The following is a 21,342-nucleotide window of genomic DNA, read 5'->3' on the forward strand; positions in this document are numbered from 1 at the left end:
GCAACAGTTATAAGATTCCTCAACAAGTACAGTTGATACATCCAAGTCTAAAGTTGCTGAAGTAAAATCAGATAAACGAAGTTCTGAGCCATCATTTATGTTGTTTTACTTCAACTGTTTAATTTCTTATGTTCTTATGATGTTATAAGCCAATTCTCAGGTAACTTCCTAACAGGTATTAGTAAAGTAAAGATAGTACTATAGTATATATACCTCATAGTAAAGATGTTTTTATATGGTATTTGCTTCCTAATTCTCATTGTTCTTTTTCTTTTCCATTCATGGTTACTGGTGAAATAAGTTCTTATCAACATTTTTAATGTTTGCACATTTTGAACTTCACTTTCATCAATTTATTCTGTACGAAGTAATATTAACATGCTATATTAATGCCTGTGTCTTAAAACAAGCTGTCAAATGGAACCCAGGACAATAGATTAACTAGTACTACGTGGCCATCTGTTTTTTGGAAAGCCTGCAGCAAGCAGTCCATAGAGTATAAGTGATCTGAAGGTTATATTTTGAAAATTTTATCCATTGATACCCTTGGCATTATGAACTTTGAAACATGCAGATGGAAGGCTGCCCTCAAATAATTCCAGATATCATACACTGTATCATTTTAATTGGATTATGACTCAACAAACTTCAGTTAATGCTGGGTGGATTCCAACAAACTGTAAAGATATTTAACCTTTCTGATGCAAGTTGAAGACTATGTTGTAAAAGTATCTAAAGGGGGAGGAATGTGTTAATTCATATATCTTTTTCTTTGTTAAAAATCCTACTGTTTTTTTTTTCTTTTGTCTAACATAACAATCTTTGCTGTCTTCAGTGGGCAATTTTTCTCTCATATTTCCTAATAATGTCTCTACCAGGAGCTCTGATACATTTGCTGTTCCAAGTCATGCATTTCTCTACAATAGGCAGAGAAAAATTCATCTCAGTGCTTGTTACTGATGTATGAGCACACGGCTTGCCGGGACAACATGAGCTATATTTGCACATCATCAGAGAGAAAAGAAATAACATGGGGAATGGAAGAGGTAAAAAGGAAAAGGCTGGAAACAGTTGAGAGGAAAGTGAAAGACACCAGATTGTTAGAAAGGATTTTGCAGACTTTGAACAGTATTTGGTAATAAGGAGCTCAAAATTATTTCTAAGCCACAGTATTACAGGTTTCCACCTCTGTTTTTGAAGTCGCGCACGTAACAGTATAGAAACAAATAGAGTTCCCAAATGTGAGTGTGCTCCATTGTTTATTATCAGATTGTGCTTTCTGTTCAATACCAAAGACAGAGAGAAAGATGAAACTGGGAAGAATTAGCACTTTCTCTGTCTTTAGACAAACATTTCTCAGTTCAGAACAGCTAAAAATTGCACCATGAATCTCTGCTAGGAATCTACAATGGCTTTTTGTTTGTTTGTTTTGTTTTCATTCTGATTAAAACAATGTTCCTGTGGCAATAACATGATTCAGGCTAGTAGATAGGAGGTTGTTTCTTTCTTTCTCCACATTTTCCTCTGTTCTACTTCTGTCTTTCTAATAAATAAATAGTAATTCAGCTTCATCTACCAAATATCAGTAGAAATGCCATTTCAAAGAAACCTGAAACCTATGGTTGGAAAAAAGCCCTGTCTTATGGGGGTTCAGCCCAGCAGTTAAAGGATTAGATGGTTGGACTCGATGATCTTAAGAGTATTTTCCAACCTAAATGATTCTGATTCCTATAGCTATTTCTCCAAAGTAGATTATCAACAAATATAACAAGTTATTTTTTTTCCTCTTTATTTTGCTGACCAATTTTGCTCAATCAAAAAACAATGTATTGATATGGTCAGAAGAGTTTCTACTGGAATAAACTCTTCCCTATTTTTTTTTTTTTAGAAAGTTACTGCTTATTTACATTTTAGCTTCCTTTATTAAAATGTCAGTTATTCAGGAAGACTTGGTCAGTGGGGCTAACAGTAAATTAGATCTCATTTCTGATAACTGTTCCATCAATTCCATTTGCATTTCATCGTGAGTATGATATATAGGCTTGATAGCAGGTATTTTTCCATCCCGTCAGCTGTCAAAATCAAGAACATAGGTTGTCCAACACCATGTTTCTGTAGTGGAGGAAGGAGAAAAACATAGAGTCATGCTCTACCCTAAATATCGTCTCCTGAATTTTTGGAGTTTTATGCTCCAGTCTGCAAGACTCACTCTGTATTGTCTCATTTCTGCCATTTATCAGTTCCAGTCAGAACACATTTATAGTTAGCATTTATTGAATTTTCCAGAAGAAGGAAAGCTGGATCCTAGATGCCAATGTTCATGATACCAGATATGTGTAGTAAATAAATTACTGAAGGTATCAGACTCTTTGCACAATCAGAGAAAGAAGGGGACTGTAAGAAAAGAAAATTAATAGTATGTTCTACCAAAATAACTTATCTAGAAAGAAAGGAATAGAAACTGGGAATATTTAAGATAGCTAAGAGTGTAGAAGCTGTAAATTAGTGTCTTCTAATTAACAACAGAATAAGTACAGAATACCATTTTAATTTATTTTTTAGTCATTAAGACAGGAGTTTTAACAAATGAAGATCTGAAAATTTCATCCTTTGCTTTCATGTTATTTGGTTACATGAGACAAATTGCCTGTTATGTCAAGAGAATTTCAGTGGCAGTCCCCTTGCCATTTTTGTATCAGAACCTTGACACAATTGGAATAAAGACAATGGCTTCTTCTGATAGTTGGCTTGAGAAATGTTTGAGGGGAAGAAGCAGCAAAGTTTGGGTTGAGTAAGACCATTGGAATGGAGTTCCCTGCAAAACTAGGTTTGCTTTGTGAATACCAGTCTGCAGCAGGCAGGAATTCCCCTTATTACCCCACAGTGATTGCATTCAGGGTGATTTTCGTTCTGTATAGCTCAGTTTGTCCTCAAGGCTGCAGCATTTGTGGTTAGCCTAACAAAGGCTGCTCTTTGGGAGAGAAGAGGAAGCACTCTAGAACATGAAGTGTGTCTCCAGAGTTTATCTGCTCAGGCTGCTCAGTAAAGTCTTTTTGCCATGAAGTTTCAAAGTCCTCCTCAGTCAGAAAAGGGCATTTCAAGTTATAACCAACAGCATTTGGTCTAAACTTGTGTATTGTCATTGAAAACATCTTCAGAAATAGTATAATGATGGTCCTTGGAACTACAACAGGCTTGAATGTCTTCTGCAGATTCAGGAGTTTTCAGTCCTTATGAAGGGAAGAAAAGCAGCTAGTTCTGAAATGATAGGTGACCAGTTTGCATTAGCTATCTACCAACGTTTTTGTTGTGTTATACACACTTTTAGGACATGAGACACAAAATTCCTTGGGGGTGAATTATTCTATTAATTGATACTTACGCAATGAGAATGAATACATTCTTGGGATAAAACCAGAAAATTATATTTGTAGCAGTAGTTCAGGAGATGCCTTTTTGTGGTGATGGAAAAATGTATTGAGCCAAACAGTAGTCACATTGCTGGTGAAAATAAATGTTAAGTGAAGCATGAACAGGTTTAATTACTTTCATCTGTTAGTTGGAGTAAATGAATTAATTTGATGCTCTTTTTCCTAGGGAACATGTGTGCTCTAAACTATGTAACATTCACATCTGTATTTCACATTTATTTACACACAATCTGCTTTGTTAATATCTGCAAATAAAAGTTAATGGATATTTCCCTTCACATCAGAAGGACACAAGACACTGATTTATTGAGCTGAACTTGATCTTGGGAATGTGCTTTGGGTTAAGCTAATTATGCTTTTTATCTATGAAGATTTTGTTAGTAAAATCAACCCTTCAGTAAACTTGAGAGAAAGTAGACCCCTAGCACGCATCTACTGAGGGGCTAATATTCTTTTTTCAAATTCAATTTAATTGTCTTCTGTGTTCATGTTGCATTCAGAGAAGGGCTTAGCTTGACAGGAGCCACGGTTTGACCAAAAGCACAGAGCTTTTGTGCCATTGTAGAGCAGTGCGCTCAGCCTCGGTGTTAAGAGGGTGGGCTTGATGAAGATGAGGAACACTGGGGAATCAAGACTTGGCTACTACATCTCTTACATTCACTGCTATAGTGTAGGTCTATTCAGCTATTTTTCTGCATGCTTATTTTCTTACTTTACTAGTTCTGGCATTGTGTTCTGTTCTTACTGCCTTCAGGTTATTTTATGCCGTGACAGTGCATCTGTGGTGTTTTTTTGTTCTTTTTGGTTTTCTTTGCTATAAAATAAGCAGCTACTAAAAACGTGTTCATTATCACATTCATTATACAGTGGTTCATATGAACAGTTTCATAGTCATATACTTTCAGTACTCTGAAACTCTTAAGACATAAGCGTTTAGAATTCATGTTTATGCTTTATTTCAGATGTAATTAGTTTATATAGCAATATACGTAACTATCCAGCATTCTTCTAAAATCTATGAAGCATATTATACAAGTGTCTGCCATTTCCTGATATCACTATAAAATGCCTCAAGTACGGAGCATTGTTTATTTTATGTGACTAGAACTACTGTGGTGATCGTGATTCTTACTATTTAGACTGTTGTGTTTACTCAGCTTAAAATAAGCTAAAACTTCATCTGTGTGTAGGTTGCATGATGCCTCTAAATGGATGTGCACTGAGTTCAGATATAGGGAAAATTGTCTTTTTGTAGTTCCAGTATTCATAAGCCTTTAAAAATTTTTCTAAAAGTCGTGACTCTGAAGTCTTGCATTATACACAAACTTCTCAATATAAAATGTATATCTAAAATGGTGCTACTGTTTTATGAATACTACAGATGCATAAAATTAATCTTAAAACTATTTGGCATTTGTTAAAAGCAATCTTTTTGAAATATTTAACTTCTTAATATTTTCAAGCTTAATTTGACTTAAATATTTTTGCATTTTGGCACGTGATGCTTTTCAAGTATATTTAAGGTTATCTCCTTCTGAATGACCAATTGAGAACTATAGTTATTAGTCATATGACAATTTTACCACTGAGGGACACCTACAGTTCTTTAACTTTTAAAGGCACACATGTCATCTCAGTGCTGTGTCAGAGACAGGGGGCATCGCTAATTGTCTCTCGAGCTGCTGTTTAGCACACAGCGCTGGTGTATTAGTGCTTCCTGCCATCTTGAAAACATTGCAGGTGCTATTATGCCTCATAAAGGACAGCTGCACAGAATTATCATGTTAATTTGAAGTCATCTTGTGTATTTAGAGGAAAGCCTATTTAAAGACATGCTTGGTTTTATTATGTAATTATGTTTGGCGCACTCTGTGTCACGAACTAACTAACTATTGGTCTGATATATCTCATATTTCCCATGCCTAGAATGAACAAATTAAGCAAAAAAGGCATCAAAAATAAATTTTGGAGAGAAAACGTCTGAATAAGAAAGAGCTTTTATTTTTGCAAATTTGTAGTGAAATCTATAGAATAGAATTAGAGTCAATCAAATATAGTAGCATGTATCTCTTCTCTTCCCCTACTTCAAAGAAATGTCAACAAAATGGAACAATATGAATAGAACCAACAGATGTCCTTTTGCAGAAGAGCGTGAATAATTCAGTGGTGCAGTTTTGATTGTTATCCCTGTAAAACTAGTGTCTAAACATCTCTTGCATATGTTTTATCAGCTCTGTTACAGGTCTTTCTATCTTCCAGTGTCTTTGATGAAAACAAAGTTTGCTAAAAGGTGTTGGGTAAATGTACATAAATACTAACTTTTATATGAAAAAAAAACACACTATTTTTTCCAGTCCCATATCCACTAAGCAAAAATACTTGTGAATAGCAAATAATGATACTCTGTGTTGGAAAGTTAGAGATAACAGAACTGAAGAGTTGTGTGTTCTGTTATAATCTGATATTATTAATGCATTTTCTTAGAAATGTGATCCGTTTGACCGATTTAACAAACTTGAACCAGGCAAGTTTCCAGACTGATGAGCTGAGATGGATATTAGACATATATATGACCCCCTGCTTCTTGAAATAATGTGATTTATATTTTGGCCATCAAAAAATAGGAAATAAAATACTTACTCACATTTATATTTATTTAGGGAAAAACTTTAAAGGTGTTTTTACTGATGAAACAGCATAAAATAATCTTGAAGCTTCCTTTAAGGAAAGGCAAAAATTCTCTGGACAGGGGAAAATCTGCAGAAATCAAGAATCTGTCTTAAGAAATAGATATAAAGGATATAAGGGAGACTAGAGAGAGTGTCACCCCTCCAGCAATCATTACTAACTAAATGAAATGTTATGAAGGGTCTTATATAAGTCTTTAACTCCTACCAGTTGTTCCATTTATGGAAAGTAAAAAGGATTTAGCTGTGATTTCCTTTCCTCTGCAGCTCTGACAAGCCATGTGAGGAAGTAATTTCTGTATAGCGCTAAAATTTGACATTTTTTAAAAAGTCATTTAATTATGATGCCTCAGAAATGTGGCTGGTCTTGATTCGTTATATGTAATAACAACAAAAGGTTTTATAAAGTTCTTAGGGAAGTAGTTGCCTGCTATGGACTTCAGCAGTTGTAGGAACAAAGAAACAGGCACACCTCCCTGAAAAATGCAGGTAAATCACTGTCCAGGGGAGGACAGTGCATAGTCCCATTGTCCCTGAGGGGTTCTTGCTGTGGGTAGGCTAAACTGGTCAATATTGTAGGGGAAAATGTGTATCAGAAGGACCTTTTTTTCCCTTTCAACTAATGGATAGATGTGGGTAGGGTTGGTTTGATTTTGTGTTGTTTTGTGATGTTGTTTTTTATTTAAGAGATCTTTGATTTGCTTCTAAAGTACTTGAAGGTAAAAGTTAAGTATTTATCAGCCCATGCTTTCTTTGTGATCTTCACAGAAGACCTGAAATGTGGTTCAGAGGAGGGATATTCCTACTGGCAGACAAGTACAGTGCCTGCGTTTTTACGTCAGCCCAACTTCAGTGAAGTTGACTGATATAACGAGGGGTTGTCTTCTCACCAGTGAGAGCTCAGCATTAGAGTTTGTCTCATGGTGCAGAGCCCTCCTGCTGTAAAAATTGTTCTTAGATTGCTTAGAATACTTTTCGAGTACTCCATGTAAAATGGGGCAGTACATGGGAGTAGTCACTTTACTGATGGACTTAGCAAGGTCATTCTGGGTGATTCTGTTGGAGCAAATAACCTGAGGGATATTTTAATACTGCAATCAGGTGTTGCTTGTAGAACCTATGGCTTTGGTACTGGATGTCAGTAAATAAAGCTGATTGTTTCACTTTAAAAGGTATACTCTTACATACTGTGATTCAGGTTTTAATCTTCTGCTGGTGACTGTCATTGCAAGGGGTCTGTCACAGGAAAATGAGTATTACTGAGGTGAGATGAGAAGATAAAAGCTGCCTGCTCTTATTTATTCTTTTTAAGAGGGAGTAATTCAGCAAGAAATATACCAGAAGGAAGTGGGAAATGTAATTACGTGATTATTGGATATGTTCCTGCCAAACATTTGCCTTTTCTCAGTTTTCAGGTATATATTTATGGGACTTTGTCACAATTTGGCATACAGGAACATAAGCTAGTAGTTTTTGCTAGAGCTAAAATGTATAATATTGCTGAGAGCATTGCATTCAGAGAAGGGCTTAGCTTGCAGGGAGTTGGGGCTTGACCAAAAGCACAGAGCTTTTGTGCCGTTGTAGAGCAGTGCGCTCAGCCTCAGTGTTAGAGGGTGGGCTTGATGAAGATGAGGAACACTGGGGAATCGAGACTTGGCTACTACGTCTCTTACGTTCACTGCTATAGCGTAGGTCTAATCAGCTATTTTTCTGCATGCATATTTTCTTATTTTAGTAGTTCTGGCATTGTGTTCTGTTCTTACTACAGTTTATGTTATAGTGTCAGTGATTTGGAAATGTAAGTGATTATTCTTGCTAATGACCAAGTAACCAAAATATAGTAGTAATCCTCTGCTAAATAAATACTAAAGCCTTTGGTCTGTTTTGAAATTTGTACCCGAGAGTGTTAATTCTACTTCCCTTTAGCACCTTACAAAGTGATGCCATTAGCAACCTTGCTAAACTTGACTATGTAATTAGCACAAGAAGTGGGAAAAAGCACAATGTATTCATGAAAAGTATATTGGATATTAACTCCCTAGTAAATGATTTTAGAGACCTGTTCTACTACAGCATAACTCTCAAAGATCATCCCTGAGGAAGAAAATGTAATTGCCAAGTTCACGTAGCTAATGTGATTATTCAAGCACCATTTTCAGGAGGTAAAACACCAGTAGAGTGAAACCTGAGCAAGAACATGTGGTAAATCCACACAGGCTGATACAAAGCTTTTTAGTTCATCCCTTTCCAGGTTCTGGTTGCCCACACTGCATAAATGCCATTTTGCTCCCCAGCAAACTGGCTGTTCCCACTGGGGTCTGAAAGCTGGGTGCAGGGCTGCAGCGAGCTCCCAGGGATGTGTGAGATGGGCAGCAGGAATGCGACCCAGCCATGCTTGGTACCTGCTAAGGCCCTCCAGCTCCATCTGTGTTCTGAACCATGCAAAATGCCCCACCCATCTCCATGCCACCCCAGGAGAAGTAACGTGCCCCAATGGGCTGGTCAGCCCTCACATCTGTATCAAAAATGCGCAGAAAGATGATAAATCAGGCTTTTAGATCGTGATTGTGCCAAGTGCCATGCATGCTCTTTATATGTGTAAGTGTAGCATTAGTAAGGGGGTAAACAAATTCTTGATTTCTTCTGAACCTGAGAAGAAAAAAAAAGAGTTGGGGAGAACAAGGTTGTGTTGTTTTGTTTTGTTTTGTTTTGTTTTTGTTTTCTTTACACATTGGCAGCCAGAGTAAAAATAGGAAAAATATCATCTTTTCAGAGTAGGTAAGGCATACAAAAGCACGGAATTGTTGGGCGCTAGGATGCTGTCTGTTAGCTCTGTGATGTGTAGGGGTCTCTTCGGCAGTTCCAGCACAGACCCTCTTGCTATAAATTCCTTTTGATAGCAGGCTTGAGAAGGAGTATGAACCAATACATGCTGAGGCCCCTGCTGCTGTAGCTGGATGGCTTTCTGTCCTACACTGAAGCTTCACATCTGTACCTGCAGGCAGCACAGACGAGCTGGAATTATTTCACTGCTTTCTTTACAGTCTGAGCTCTGCTAAAACTGCTATTGCTGGAGCAAAGATCCTTTTGTGTTTCCTGCATGGACACAGGCTGCAAACACGTTTTTAACATTAAATATACATCTCTTTGAAATACATTTTATTAAAGTACTTGTTGATTGCTTATAATTTCTTATAAGATGAATTTTATTTCTGTAGGGTTCCATAAATATCAGTGGTCCTTTAGTCAGGATCTACACAGTGGTAATAAGGACACTTCACTTCAACGGGACTGTACTGGACTATAAGCCTTTTATTAATGACAGTAAAGAGACATAGTAGGATGCTTCATCTATGAATATCAGGATACAAAAGCTTGTTAACTGTTTTTTAAGAATTTTACATGTCTGTAACTATAGAAGAATTTGCATTCCTAATATGTTATGATATTGTCATTGATTTAGGCAGGACTAAGGACACTTCATGATATTGGTCCTGAAATACGCCGAGCTATATCCTGTGACTTGCAAGATGATGAACCAGAGGAAAACAATCCAGAGGAGGAGGAGGATGTTTATAAAGTAATGTTAGAACACAGCTATGTGACTTTTTGTTGTTGTTGTTTGGTTATGTAATATAAGGTTTATAGAATGAGTTTATCCCCGAATATGGAAGAATAATAAAAGCCTCAAACCAGAAAATGTAAATATTTTATAAACATCAAGTATGTTTTATGTCTATCTAGAAAAATGGTATTACCAGGACATCTGCGTCTCATCATAAATTTAGAAAGGAGTTCCTGCAAGGGTGATTCTCCTGCCCCTAATTTTTTCTCCCTAATTCTTATTTTTTCTTAAGTAAATCCTAAGAAATGTGTGAGTCTTGCATGTGTCTATGAAGACAGCTCAAACTGAGATAGTGGCAAGGTTTAAATGGGAAATGTCTTAACATCTGCAGTGGTGGGTAGGAAGAAGAGATGAACTTCTAGGCAGCCAAACCACAAGAGTTGCAGAGCTGCATATTTTAAAAGAATGCCTAGAATTGCACAGAAGTCAACTCACAAATGCCAGTTCCAGTTTCCTGTGCGGGATATCAATAAGAATTAATTGGGAAAAAATTTTGGTTTTCCTCTTTTATGCTTTAGCTATTCAGGCTAATGGTGAGCACTTAAAGTTGGTATTGTAATCAGCAAACTGTTTTTCAGCTAGCAAGAAAACTTAATTCTTTGCAACGTTTCAGAAGAAGTCGATGTAAAGGCATGTTCCTGCAGTAATTGTCAGAAGCTCATAGCTTGCTGTCCTCCTTTACAAAAAAGGAGGATGTGGTACTGGAGACAGTGGTGCAGTGACCATCAGTAGATGCATTTCTCTGCCAACCATCATTACCTCCTGTCTTCTCTAGATTGAGCTTCAAGACAGACTGCTGTCATCCAAGACGCACCCCTGGCTAGACAGGGAGGCTACATAATCTGGGTTAGATGGAAAAGAGAGCTGCATGTCATAGTCCTAATTTATCACTTCATTCTTTCTCATCATCCATTTCACTCTCAGGACTGATAAAGAGTTACTGCTCTTTCTTATACCTCTGCAAGTAGAAAGAATGGAACCACTGAAGTTAATGCTATCTACCTGAGATATGCTTGCAAACTGTTGCATAGCACTCCATCCTGTCTGAGTGACACCTGTTGCAAACCGATGCTCTGAGAAAATAAGAAAGAATTCCACCGAAGTGTTCTCAGAAATTACACAGACCTGTCGCTTTCTGAGGAATTTGGTGCATGTTCTTCATGTAGGGGAATCTAGGTTTCTCTTGTGTAACAAAACACAGAGTAAGCTGGATGTCACATTTAGTTGTATGGAAAAAGAATAATGTTCACTGATTTGACTCTGAAATACAAATATTGTCATTATCACAATCACATCTCTATCACTTCAGCAGATCCCATCTGAAGCATCATAAATTAGAAAGAAAAATCACAGTTTATTTGGTACTTTGTATGCATGTAGGAGAGACGTCTTCGCTGTCAGAAACGTGTTTTGCTAAGGTATCTGATGTTATTTTTTCTTTCTCTTCCCCTAAAACAGAGGAATGGTGCCCTCTTTGGCAACCACATAAACCATATTAGCAGTGACAGACGAGATTCATTTCAACAGATCAACACCACACACCGTCCCTTACATGTTCAACGGCCTTCAATTCCATCTGCAAGTGATACTGAGAAAAATCCATATCCTCAGACAGGAAATTCTATATACCGCAATCATCATAACCACAGCTCAGTAGGAAAGCAAGTTCCAAACTCAACAAATGCCAATCTCAATAATGCCAACGTGTCCAAAGTTGTCCACGGAAAACATACAAATTTTGGAAATCATGAGCATAGATCTGAAAATGGTTACCATTCATACTCCAGAGCTGATCATGAGAAGCGTAGAAGGCCAAGCAGTAGAAGGTAAACTTACAAAAATAATATTTGCTTTTAAATTAATGTATGTATTTTAAATCCACTATAAGAAAAATTGTGCTGCATTAAACTAACTCATATATTTAGCTTCATTTCAGTTCTCTATTAATGTACAAAACTCAAACTATAGCTTTGATATGTGGGAAAATGGTATAACTTTAATAAGGTTTGAAAATAGTCATTTTCTTTAAAATGAAATTATTAGTTACAGTACAGACAATGTAATCACCAATGAATTTCTCAAAACTACGTGATTTAAAAGTATCTTTCTCCATAATTTCATGGCTTACCTGGATAGAACCCGCTACTATGAAACATACATTAGGTGAGTTTACTTTGTTCTGATATAATTGAAAAGCACAAAATATTTTTTTTTCTTTGTTCGTTTTAAGAAGCTGTATAGTTCTCCAGACTAACTGCATGACAATGCATATGCTGATAAATTAAATAGAAGAATGCTAAGTCAGATTTTCCACTGTTTATTCTAAAATGGTAAACTTCTCTTATAGTTCAAAACTATTCAAACCCTCCTAAAGTCTGCACAGGTTTGTGCAGTTTTCAGCAAACAAAAGATCACACCTGGTGGTAGTCCTTGTTTAAGATTGACTTGCATAAACTGGAAAAAAAATGATGTTAGCTTTTGTAAATACTTCTATGCATGATCCCATTTATAGGGGGCCCAAAATGTATCCTGGCCTTGTATCTGAATATTTTCTAAGACAAGATTTTAAAATTAGATGTAGTGTGTTATTTGAAGTGCATTGCTAAATGTACTTTCAGTGGTAGTTTTTAGTGTCTAGATTTGGACATGCATTTTTCTTGGAAGACCTCAGTGAATGCTCCTTAATAGTTTAGCTATGTGGCAACCTTCCAAGATTTGAGAGAGGCTGTTTTTCTGCCAAGTACTCTGAATTTATATTTTGTAAAAATGTCTTAAATGTATTCAACTTCACAGAACATCCCCATGTTAATTCTTTTCATATTTGTACCATAAACAAATAAAGGAAGGTCATGAAAAAACAGGTAAACTGCTTCTATTCTGAACTGTAGTTCTACAGAATTTACTATAAAGTCACATTCTGCCTGAGTTGTTAATTCTTTTTTATTGAATGCACCTTCAAAGAGCTATGTCTAAACTATAATCAGTCCCAAGTATTTGTTTGCTGCTTACAGGTCTGACTCTGGTGATGGACGTCGACCTACTATTTGCCGTGAAGAACGTGAAGTTCAAGACTATTGCAATGACGATCATTATTTGGAAGAACAGGAATATTTTAGTGGAGAAGAATATTATGAGGAAGACAGCATGTTGTCAGGAAGCAGGTGAGGATATTTGTTAAACTGAGAAAAGATTTCAGGAACATATGTATGTATCCATATATGCTCCACCAAGAGTACTTACAGTGAAAATTTTCTAATGAAGTTAATACTCCACAACTGCTGGTAAGTGAAATGATGAATAGAAATAGTGTAGGTTCTGCAAACCTTTGTGTTTGGCATCAAGCGCTGGATTCGGCAAAAGTTCTGTACAAGATTTTAAGCAAAGCAGAAAGTTCATTTGAACTATATAGACTAGTATAAAGTAGTGCATAACCAAAGAAGCCTTTTGTTTATAAACAAAATTTCAATTACAGTGGAATTAAGGGTTAAGGTCAGATAAAGGAACTTTTAGACATGGCTTTCTTCTTGTAGTATTAGCTTAACTAATGAATTGGATGTCTTCCTTTTGAAGATTTTCTTTATTACCACTTCATTAATAATGTTCCTCTCAGCATCATTTTCTGTCTCCCTGATACAATCACTGTCACGTTTTCCTAGCCTTTAGGTGATTGGAATGGATAGTTTTTATGGTTTGTTCATATGTTTTATGGAAATGTCATAGATTGCATTTCAGTCAGCATATTGGCATTTGTTACACGTTTGTATTACTGAACAATGTGCAGACTTGTATTGACCAGAGGCTCCTTGCTGTAACTGCACAGTTCTCGTTTTGTAACCCAGTTCCTCTCGCTTTTCTCACTCATTTGTGTTTTCTCTGGCCGAAACTCAGAATAGTAGCCTAGTTAATTGTGGTATTTCTATCACATAGGGTTAGTTTGTTTTTTTCAAGGTCCAGTTGTATTTAACAACTGTTACCTGATTGTTTGTATTTAACTCCTTTGATCTTTGCATTCAATAACTTAATTTTAGGTTTAAGGGGAAAAAAAAAAGCCTTAATTTAATTTTGATAAATCGAAGCTTTTCACTGCAGCTTTGTTTCACACAGTCTTCAGAATTGGACTGGGATAGGATTTCCTAACTTTAGAAGAGTGGTTCCTAAGTTAACTTTGGCTTGAGTATTACTGCTGTGACATGGCTTCAGTAACGTCAGGTCCTAACTTTTCGTTTGGACTTAAAAGATCTTCAGTAGATTGTGGTGTTCTTCCTTAAAATAGCTGTGCTTCCCTCTGATGAGTAAATTTAACAACTGCTCAAAAGTAGTGGAGGAATTTATTGCCTTTTATCTTAGAGCCGTAAATGAATACGCACAACTGCCAGACATGCTTTATTCTCCTCCTCCTCTCCTATCTTTTTTGCCATCTGAATTTTGACAAGATTGGCACACTCATGTGCATCTTGTTGGATTGCATAGAAGCTAAGATTTGCATAAATACTAAGTTATACAGAATTCTCAGGCCACTTATTTTTGGTATGATAATTACAGCCAAATAATAACCTTACAGGATTTGATTTTTGACAAGTATCCAAGTGTAAAAGGCTGAATTCCATTCTCTGGGTTTCTGTGTTCCATAGCTAGGGTTCACAAAAGAGAATGGCAGGAGCAGAACAGAATATTGTTTTTGTTTTTTAAGCAATGTACATTTTAGCTTGTAATGGTAAAAATAACTTCATTGAAAATATACTTTGATAAAAAATTAATCTGAGAATTTATTATGTAATTATACTGATAGAAAAGTTTATGCTCACTCTCTCAAAATCAGTTTGCATACAGAACATGGGTTTTAAAACTGAGTCATGTAATTATATAATGTAGTTATACTTGGTTTTGTTTGGTTATCTTCTAGAAAACACCTAAATAGATCAACTTACAGAAACTCTGAAATAACATTTACTTTAATTGTACTTTAACTCAGGCATATATATGATTACCACTGTAGACATCACTGCCATGACTGCCATGATTTTGAGAGACCAAAAGGTTACCATCACCCACATGGGTTTTTTGAGGAAGACGATTCACAGCCCTGTTACGATACAAAAAGATCTCCTAGGAGACGGCTGCTACCTCCAACACCGACACGTAAGTACATTAAGAACAATTTGTTTGCAAATCCAGAATTATTTAAATTCATTAAGACGGTTTCCAGTTTCAAAATGCTTCTTTGTAACTTGGATTTCAAACAAGACATTTCTCGATGAATGTTGCTAGCAGATTACTGTGTATAGCAGAAGAACCTATCCATCCTGAGACATTGCTCAACCTACAGATTCTAGCACACAAGTCAGCCTTTTTAATATCTCTTGCCTCACTCATGCAGTAATATGAAAATAATTGATTTAACTGCTAGTTTTAACTTGAATTGGTAAATGAAGAAAGAGCAAGGTAGAATGCAGCAGTAGTTTTCTCTGAAACTTTGATCAGAGGGATTCAGTCTGTGCCCCCTTTATCCAGACCCACAGATATGCTGTGCTGCCATTATCCCTCTGGAACACCTCCGGACCTGCTGGCACGTCCCCATCTCTTGGCAGACATGCTGCTTACTGGCACTGGGACCGCTTCCATTTACATCTTTACCTCCTGCTGCTTTAGTAAACACTAGACTGAAATATAGCAGTTTTCAGGGAAAACAGAACCAAGAGAGAGCTTAATGGTGTGGGGTTGTGGGTTTTTTGATAGTTTTTGTTTTGTTTTTCTGCCCAAAGAACTCTGGAATGCCTTTAGATTTTTAATGTGTGTCTCAACTCCCTGTGAAAAATAACAGCGTTATCCCAGACCAAGCATCTTATCTCAGATTTACATTGGAAATTCACTCTGCCATCTGTAGAACGTACCTTAAAATTCTGTGCTGCTCCTGATTGGGAAAATATTTCAGTGTATAGATTGAATTATTTTTGCCAACATATGTTTTTTACTCATTTCTTTAACTGTCTTTTCTTTTAGTTCTCAGATCCTTCACTTGGTTTCCTTTCCTCTCAAGCACAGTGTTTCTCTGTCTGCATTACCAAGACCTTTCAGGCTTCTTATCCTCTAATTTTGTTTTTGTATGTTCCAGGCCATACTACGGAGGTTAGCAGTGCTAATCCTCTGGTGAAATGAGGCGCAGATGCAAAGGTTTTGGAATTTGGCCTTCTGACACTTCACAGGGAGGAAGCACTTTGTCTGGGTTGTGAAGTGCAAACTAAACTGCCTTCGAGTGTTAAACTAACAAGGGTTGGTGTGGAGGGGTGGGTGCGTGAGAAACAAAACTCAGCTCCATGCCACCCCCACAGTGCCCCTAAGGGTACTCAGGTATAGCATGGTCAGCATTGCCAGGTCTGTTACACACGTCCCTGAGTGCTCTGACCATATACACAGTGCCATCTGGACATGTAGGGCACTCAGCTCCTGTGACTGTCTGACCCCTCCTGTGACTTTCTGACCCTAAGTGGTGCAGATGGAAAAAAGCACAAGGACTGAGTCTCATTCTACAAAGGGTAAATAGCTCAGCTCAGCTGAATGTACAGAAAGCTGCTGGCTTTCCTCCAGCAGCAGCAGGGAAAGATTTCAGACAAAGGGGAGGCTGTGAAAGGAGATTTCTGTACATCTTTCTACAAGATGCTCTGATAGCAGAGGAATTTTAAGCCAGAGAGATGGATGCTTCAGGTATCTGTTCCATAAACTGTAGGACAACAGCCTTCTTGTAAAAATCCTCTGGGGTCTTCCTGTGGAAGTGTTGGAAGGGCTGAAGGCTTCCTGTGACTGCAGCCTTTTGGCTCCATTTAACTTTTCTGATGAAGTTCTGATGAGAGTATACAACAGATGTCTTTAGAGGAAGTTCACCAATAGGGTGAACTAAGCAGGGTGCTCTTTCTTACATGCAAGCAGCTAGATAAATGTACTAGATAAGAGGGTATTTGACATCCTAGGATAAGAGGACCTACTTTTGATCTAAGTTGCATAAGGGTGGCATAGGAAGAGCTTCAGAAAAGCCCTTTGATTTACACCAGTATACACAAGAGGACAGTCAGGCCTCCTGTCATAACTGTTTTTTTAATGTTTGGGAGCACAGATGAGAAATTTTAGAGGCTCAGCATCTCAGCAGATTTTAAAAGAAGTTCAAGGCTATTATTTGTAGTTAGTTTATGTGCTCTTTGATTTGGGAGGAAGTCTTCATGTTCTTACTTAAAGTGTTGAAAAAGTACCGGCAACATTGCACTGAAGTTTTTCTACTAGCATCTGAATTCAACCCAAGTTCATGTAACATCCATTATCTTGGCTGAGTACTATAGTGAGTAAATTGAGTTCTGTCAGGCCTTCTAGAGGTTTTATAGCAAACTCATTACTGTATTATCTGAGTAACTTCCAGAAGTGCACTGAGAACTAATTCTCATGTTCTTTCCACCTGTCTTCTGGAGAGAAGCATCTGCAAAATGTCCTGTTTTGGACAAGGGAGCTTTATTTATTTTATTTTATTTTATTTATTTATTTTATTTTATTTATTTTATTTTATTTATTATTCATTTCAGAATTGGTACATTTAGCATTTGTTAGGATCTGTTAGTATATGATTTGCTATAGAGTTAATGAAAAGAGATGCAGAGTTTGTATTAAAAGTAGACTGAATTGCCTTTTGGAGGAGCCTGGTTTCATCTTGTGGCTCTTTAGGGAACCTCAGTTGTTGCTATCCAGCATTAAGGGGCCGGTGATAACTATGATGAATCTAGAGTTTATGTCAATTAACTCTTCAACTCTCTTCACAACATTCCTGGTGTTGGAAAAAAGATACAACTTTCCATTAGTTTCAGGAGAGCAAAATTTTTTATCATTCCTTTGTGCTGTCAGGCTTATTCCAGTTTTCCGATGAAGACATAGCTGGATCCCAGCTGCTGTTCAGCATCCAGGTTTTCTTCACACTGAAACTAACACAGAGGAATGTCACCATGTGCTGCTATCCATCGTTTCACAGGCTTTCACCAAGACCAGATGAAACAATTCCACATGAGCTAAACATCTAGATCCAGTTTAGATTTCTACTTTTTTTTTTTTTTTTTTTCCTTTCTGGCATTTACATGAGCAGTAAATGTTCTTCATAACAGCAGAGAGCATGGCTTATCATTGTCTTAGGTAACACAACAAACACCAAGAATCGATAATGTTTAGTTGATTTGGACTTGAACGTGGCTTTTCATATTGCACACTTCTTCCAGGGAACTGGGCATTTGGTATTTTCTTGGGGAAATCCAGCTCATTAGAATGAAGAGTTAATGGGGAAGAAGGAATAAACTCGTTTTAACTATTCACAGAATTTTACAGCAAAACTCTGAATTGTCTGAATCAATTTGCTGCATTACACAACGCTTGCTTTGTCAACAGAGCTGCTTCAAATTGCGTCACGTTAGGCTGCTCATGTTTCTGCCTAGGACTGTGTTTGCTCATGTGCTGAATCTATCCTTTATTTATTACCAGTTGCTTACTTCTGTTAGCAGACTTTATTTCTCACTGGAAGGATATCTTTTTATTTGTGTGCTAGTTGGCCCACACTGAAATTCTGGAAATAATAAACCTGGAGGAAAAGAAAGTATTTTATTTTCCTAATGAATTATGGTTTCCCTGTAGCAAATAGACGATCTTCCTTTAACTTTGAATGCCTCCGCCGACAAAGTAGTCAAGATGACATACCACTCTCTCCAAATTTCCACCATCGCACTGCTTTACCACTTCACTTAATGCAGCAGCAGGTAAATCCAAATTTTTTTTTTAAACTAATAATGAATTCCATCTTTGTAGCTTCCATATTGTACCTCTGACTGTCATTCCTGCTTGAAACAGTACTAGTGGATTTTGCAGTTTGCCTGTGCACTATTTCCAGGCCACGTGTGTACCATGTTATTTCTGGTAGTTGCTAGATGCAAGGCTTCTCTAACATCTGCCTTCTACAAAACACTGAAAGTGGGTAGTTTTCCCTGTGATTCTTTAAGTGGAACAAGCAGCTGGCAAACCCTAGTTTTGACTAGGGCTGAATAATGTGGCAACCATTGATTGATCTTTCCACATGGAGTTACTCAGCTGCATTTGCAAGAGTTTGCAAGTACAACCTATACATTTTCTGCAGCTCATTACTCAGCTCTCATGTGGCCCTGAGAAAATGGTAATTTGTACAGCCTAGAGATACCATCCAGGATCCTTGGAAAATGCTCAGTAGCTGCAAGCTGCTATTACTGCACTTCTTAAGCAGCCTGCATTTCCCCTGGTCACCTGGGTGAGTTCCTGAAGATCTTCCACCGATCTACTGAGTCGGGGGAAAAAGGAAAAATCTGCGAGTCAGTACTTTGTGTGCAAACCTCAGTGACTGCAGTATTTTCTACCTGCTTAAGGATTTAGTAAAACAAAAGTTTATCTTAATGGTTTATCTCTGAGTCAAAGTGCACTGTTTCATTTGGTGCTGCATAAAAACTGGTGTTGTTTCAATGAAAATAGGACAATGAATTTGAATTTGTAAAGACAATCTTGCAGCTCTCAGTATGTCATGTAATAGAGATATATAGCACTAGATGGTCATTACAATGCATGAGGATGTTGCTGTGAAATAAAAAGGTGCTTTGGGATAATTAAAAGACGTTTTAACAAGCATAGGCAATGTGTGGTGAATATAAATTAGTTCATGTTCTGTGTCTGGAGCTGAATCTGATTTGTGTGAATCAGATTATTGCTTCCTATTACATTGTATTTACATCTCCTTACTTGATCTAAACTAGATCTTGTGGCATGTAGTCTTATTCATTTTTTGATGTTTTTAATTACTTCAAATTAAATGGAATCATTTGGTTTCATATGACCAAACAAAATCTTTCTGTGGCACAAGTCTCCTATCCCCTGCTTCATCATCAGGCATAGAGGACTTGTACCAATAAGAAAAGTTTTTCAGCAATTCTAAATGATGCCAGGTGAATAGGTCGCTCTTCCTCAGAGGCTGAGGAAAGCGACGTGCTTAAACCAGTTATAATAACAGAAAAAAAATACAATTTTATCTTCTATCTACTAATTGCATTTCTGTTCCCCTTTTACATGACTCTTAAACATCACAAAATGCTAACTTTGCATAGCTGCTTCTTGAACAGCTTGTTTGCTAAAATCAGAAATGGGTATGACTGAGCATTTGAATTCTCTAAGTTTTAAAATTCTTCCCCACAACCAGGTCATGGCTGTTGCAGGTCTGGATTCCAGTAAAGCTCATAAACATTCACCAAGTCGTTCAACACGTTCCTGGGCCACCCCTCCTGCAACCCCTCCCAACAGGGACTGCACTCCGTATTACACACCTCTAATCCAAGTTGACAGGGCTGAATCTACAGAGCATATGAATGGTAGCCTGCCTTCCTTACACAGGAGCTCCTGGTACACAGATGACCCAGATATTTCCTACCGAACATTTACACCAGCCAATTTAACTGTACCTAACGACTTTAGGCATAAACATAGTGACAAACAGAGGAGCGCAGACAGTTTGGTAGAAGCGGTAAGTATTGCAGAAACCTCTGAAGTAGTCAAGTGTGTCTGCTCAGTTTTTATGTTAACTTTAAAAAGCACATGGCTCAGTTCATATGATCTCCCTGAAAATGTGGTATTTTCACTTTCAAATGAAACGGTTTTAGGTAAAGATAGGGGAACTTATTCTCAGTTGTCATGTTGTAAAGGATTTCAGGTAAATCCAAATCTTAACATCAGTGGCAGGGAGCTGGAAATCAAACTGCAAGAAATACGTGGAAGGAAAATTGGAAACGCTTCAAGGACAGGATTTAAAATGAAATTTAAGTTTATTAGACAATGAGGATTAGTTGTGAAGTATCCTTCTACAAGGGCTGATAGGGGAAAGATAACACATAGACCAGTTTTCTCTGTATTTTTTTTCTATATAAATACATCACTATTTTTAAAGTAATCTGAATAAAAGAACAAGAACTCTATGAATCAATATACTGGGTGTGGAGAGGATGAATAAGGACCACAATGTTTGAGTTGTAGTATACTAAAGAATGCTAAGAATTCCTTTGTATTATAAAAAAAAGGATTTGAAGATAAGTAAAATAATGTATTGCATTTCTGAGTATCATAGTTACTGTTCTTGCTTCCATCTATCACTTGGATCATTGATTTGTGATTTAGCATGGAGTTTCTAGTATTTTCCACAAATGAAAAACATTTTTATGATCTGAATGTTCTTCCATAATTCCACTTTGTATCTCATTCTGTCCTCTCCATCTGCCAGGTACTTATATCTGAAGGCCTAGGAAGGTATGCAAAAGACCCTAAATTTGTTTCAGCTACAAAACACGAGATTGCTGATGCGTGTGACATGACTATTGATGAGATGGAAAGCGCAGCAAGTAATCTTCTCAATGGAAATATTAGCAATGGGACCAATGGGGATATGTTTCCCATTTTAAGCAGACAAGATTATGAACTTCAAGACTTTGGTCCTGGCTACAGCGATGAAGAACCAGAACCAGGACGATATGAAGAAGACTTAGCTGATGAAATGATATGCATTACAAGCTTATAG

At 37.1% G+C, this 21,342-nt stretch overlaps 1 protein-coding gene across 1 annotated transcript in view; it reads left to right on the forward strand.

Annotated features, from left to right (window-relative positions):
• Positions 1-21,342, forward strand: part of CACNA1D (calcium voltage-gated channel subunit alpha1 D) — a 184,012-nt gene extending 162,670 nt beyond the window's left edge. The window contains exons 43-50 of the mRNA XM_035558258.1: positions 9,582-9,698; positions 11,202-11,569; positions 11,880-11,906; positions 12,755-12,904; positions 14,716-14,882; positions 18,399-18,520; positions 19,978-20,298; positions 21,049-21,342. Coding sequence (XP_035414151.1) covers positions 9,582-9,698; positions 11,202-11,569; positions 11,880-11,906; positions 12,755-12,904; positions 14,716-14,882; positions 18,399-18,520; positions 19,978-20,298; positions 21,049-21,342 — 1,566 coding nt within the window. The remainder of the gene's footprint in view (positions 1-9,581; positions 9,699-11,201; positions 11,570-11,879; positions 11,907-12,754; positions 12,905-14,715; positions 14,883-18,398; positions 18,521-19,977; positions 20,299-21,048) is intronic.

The sequence above is a fragment of the Cygnus atratus genome, chromosome 10, assembly GCF_013377495.2.
Source record: "Cygnus atratus isolate AKBS03 ecotype Queensland, Australia chromosome 10, CAtr_DNAZoo_HiC_assembly, whole genome shotgun sequence".
Taxonomy (NCBI): Eukaryota; Metazoa; Chordata; class Aves; order Anseriformes; family Anatidae; genus Cygnus; species Cygnus atratus.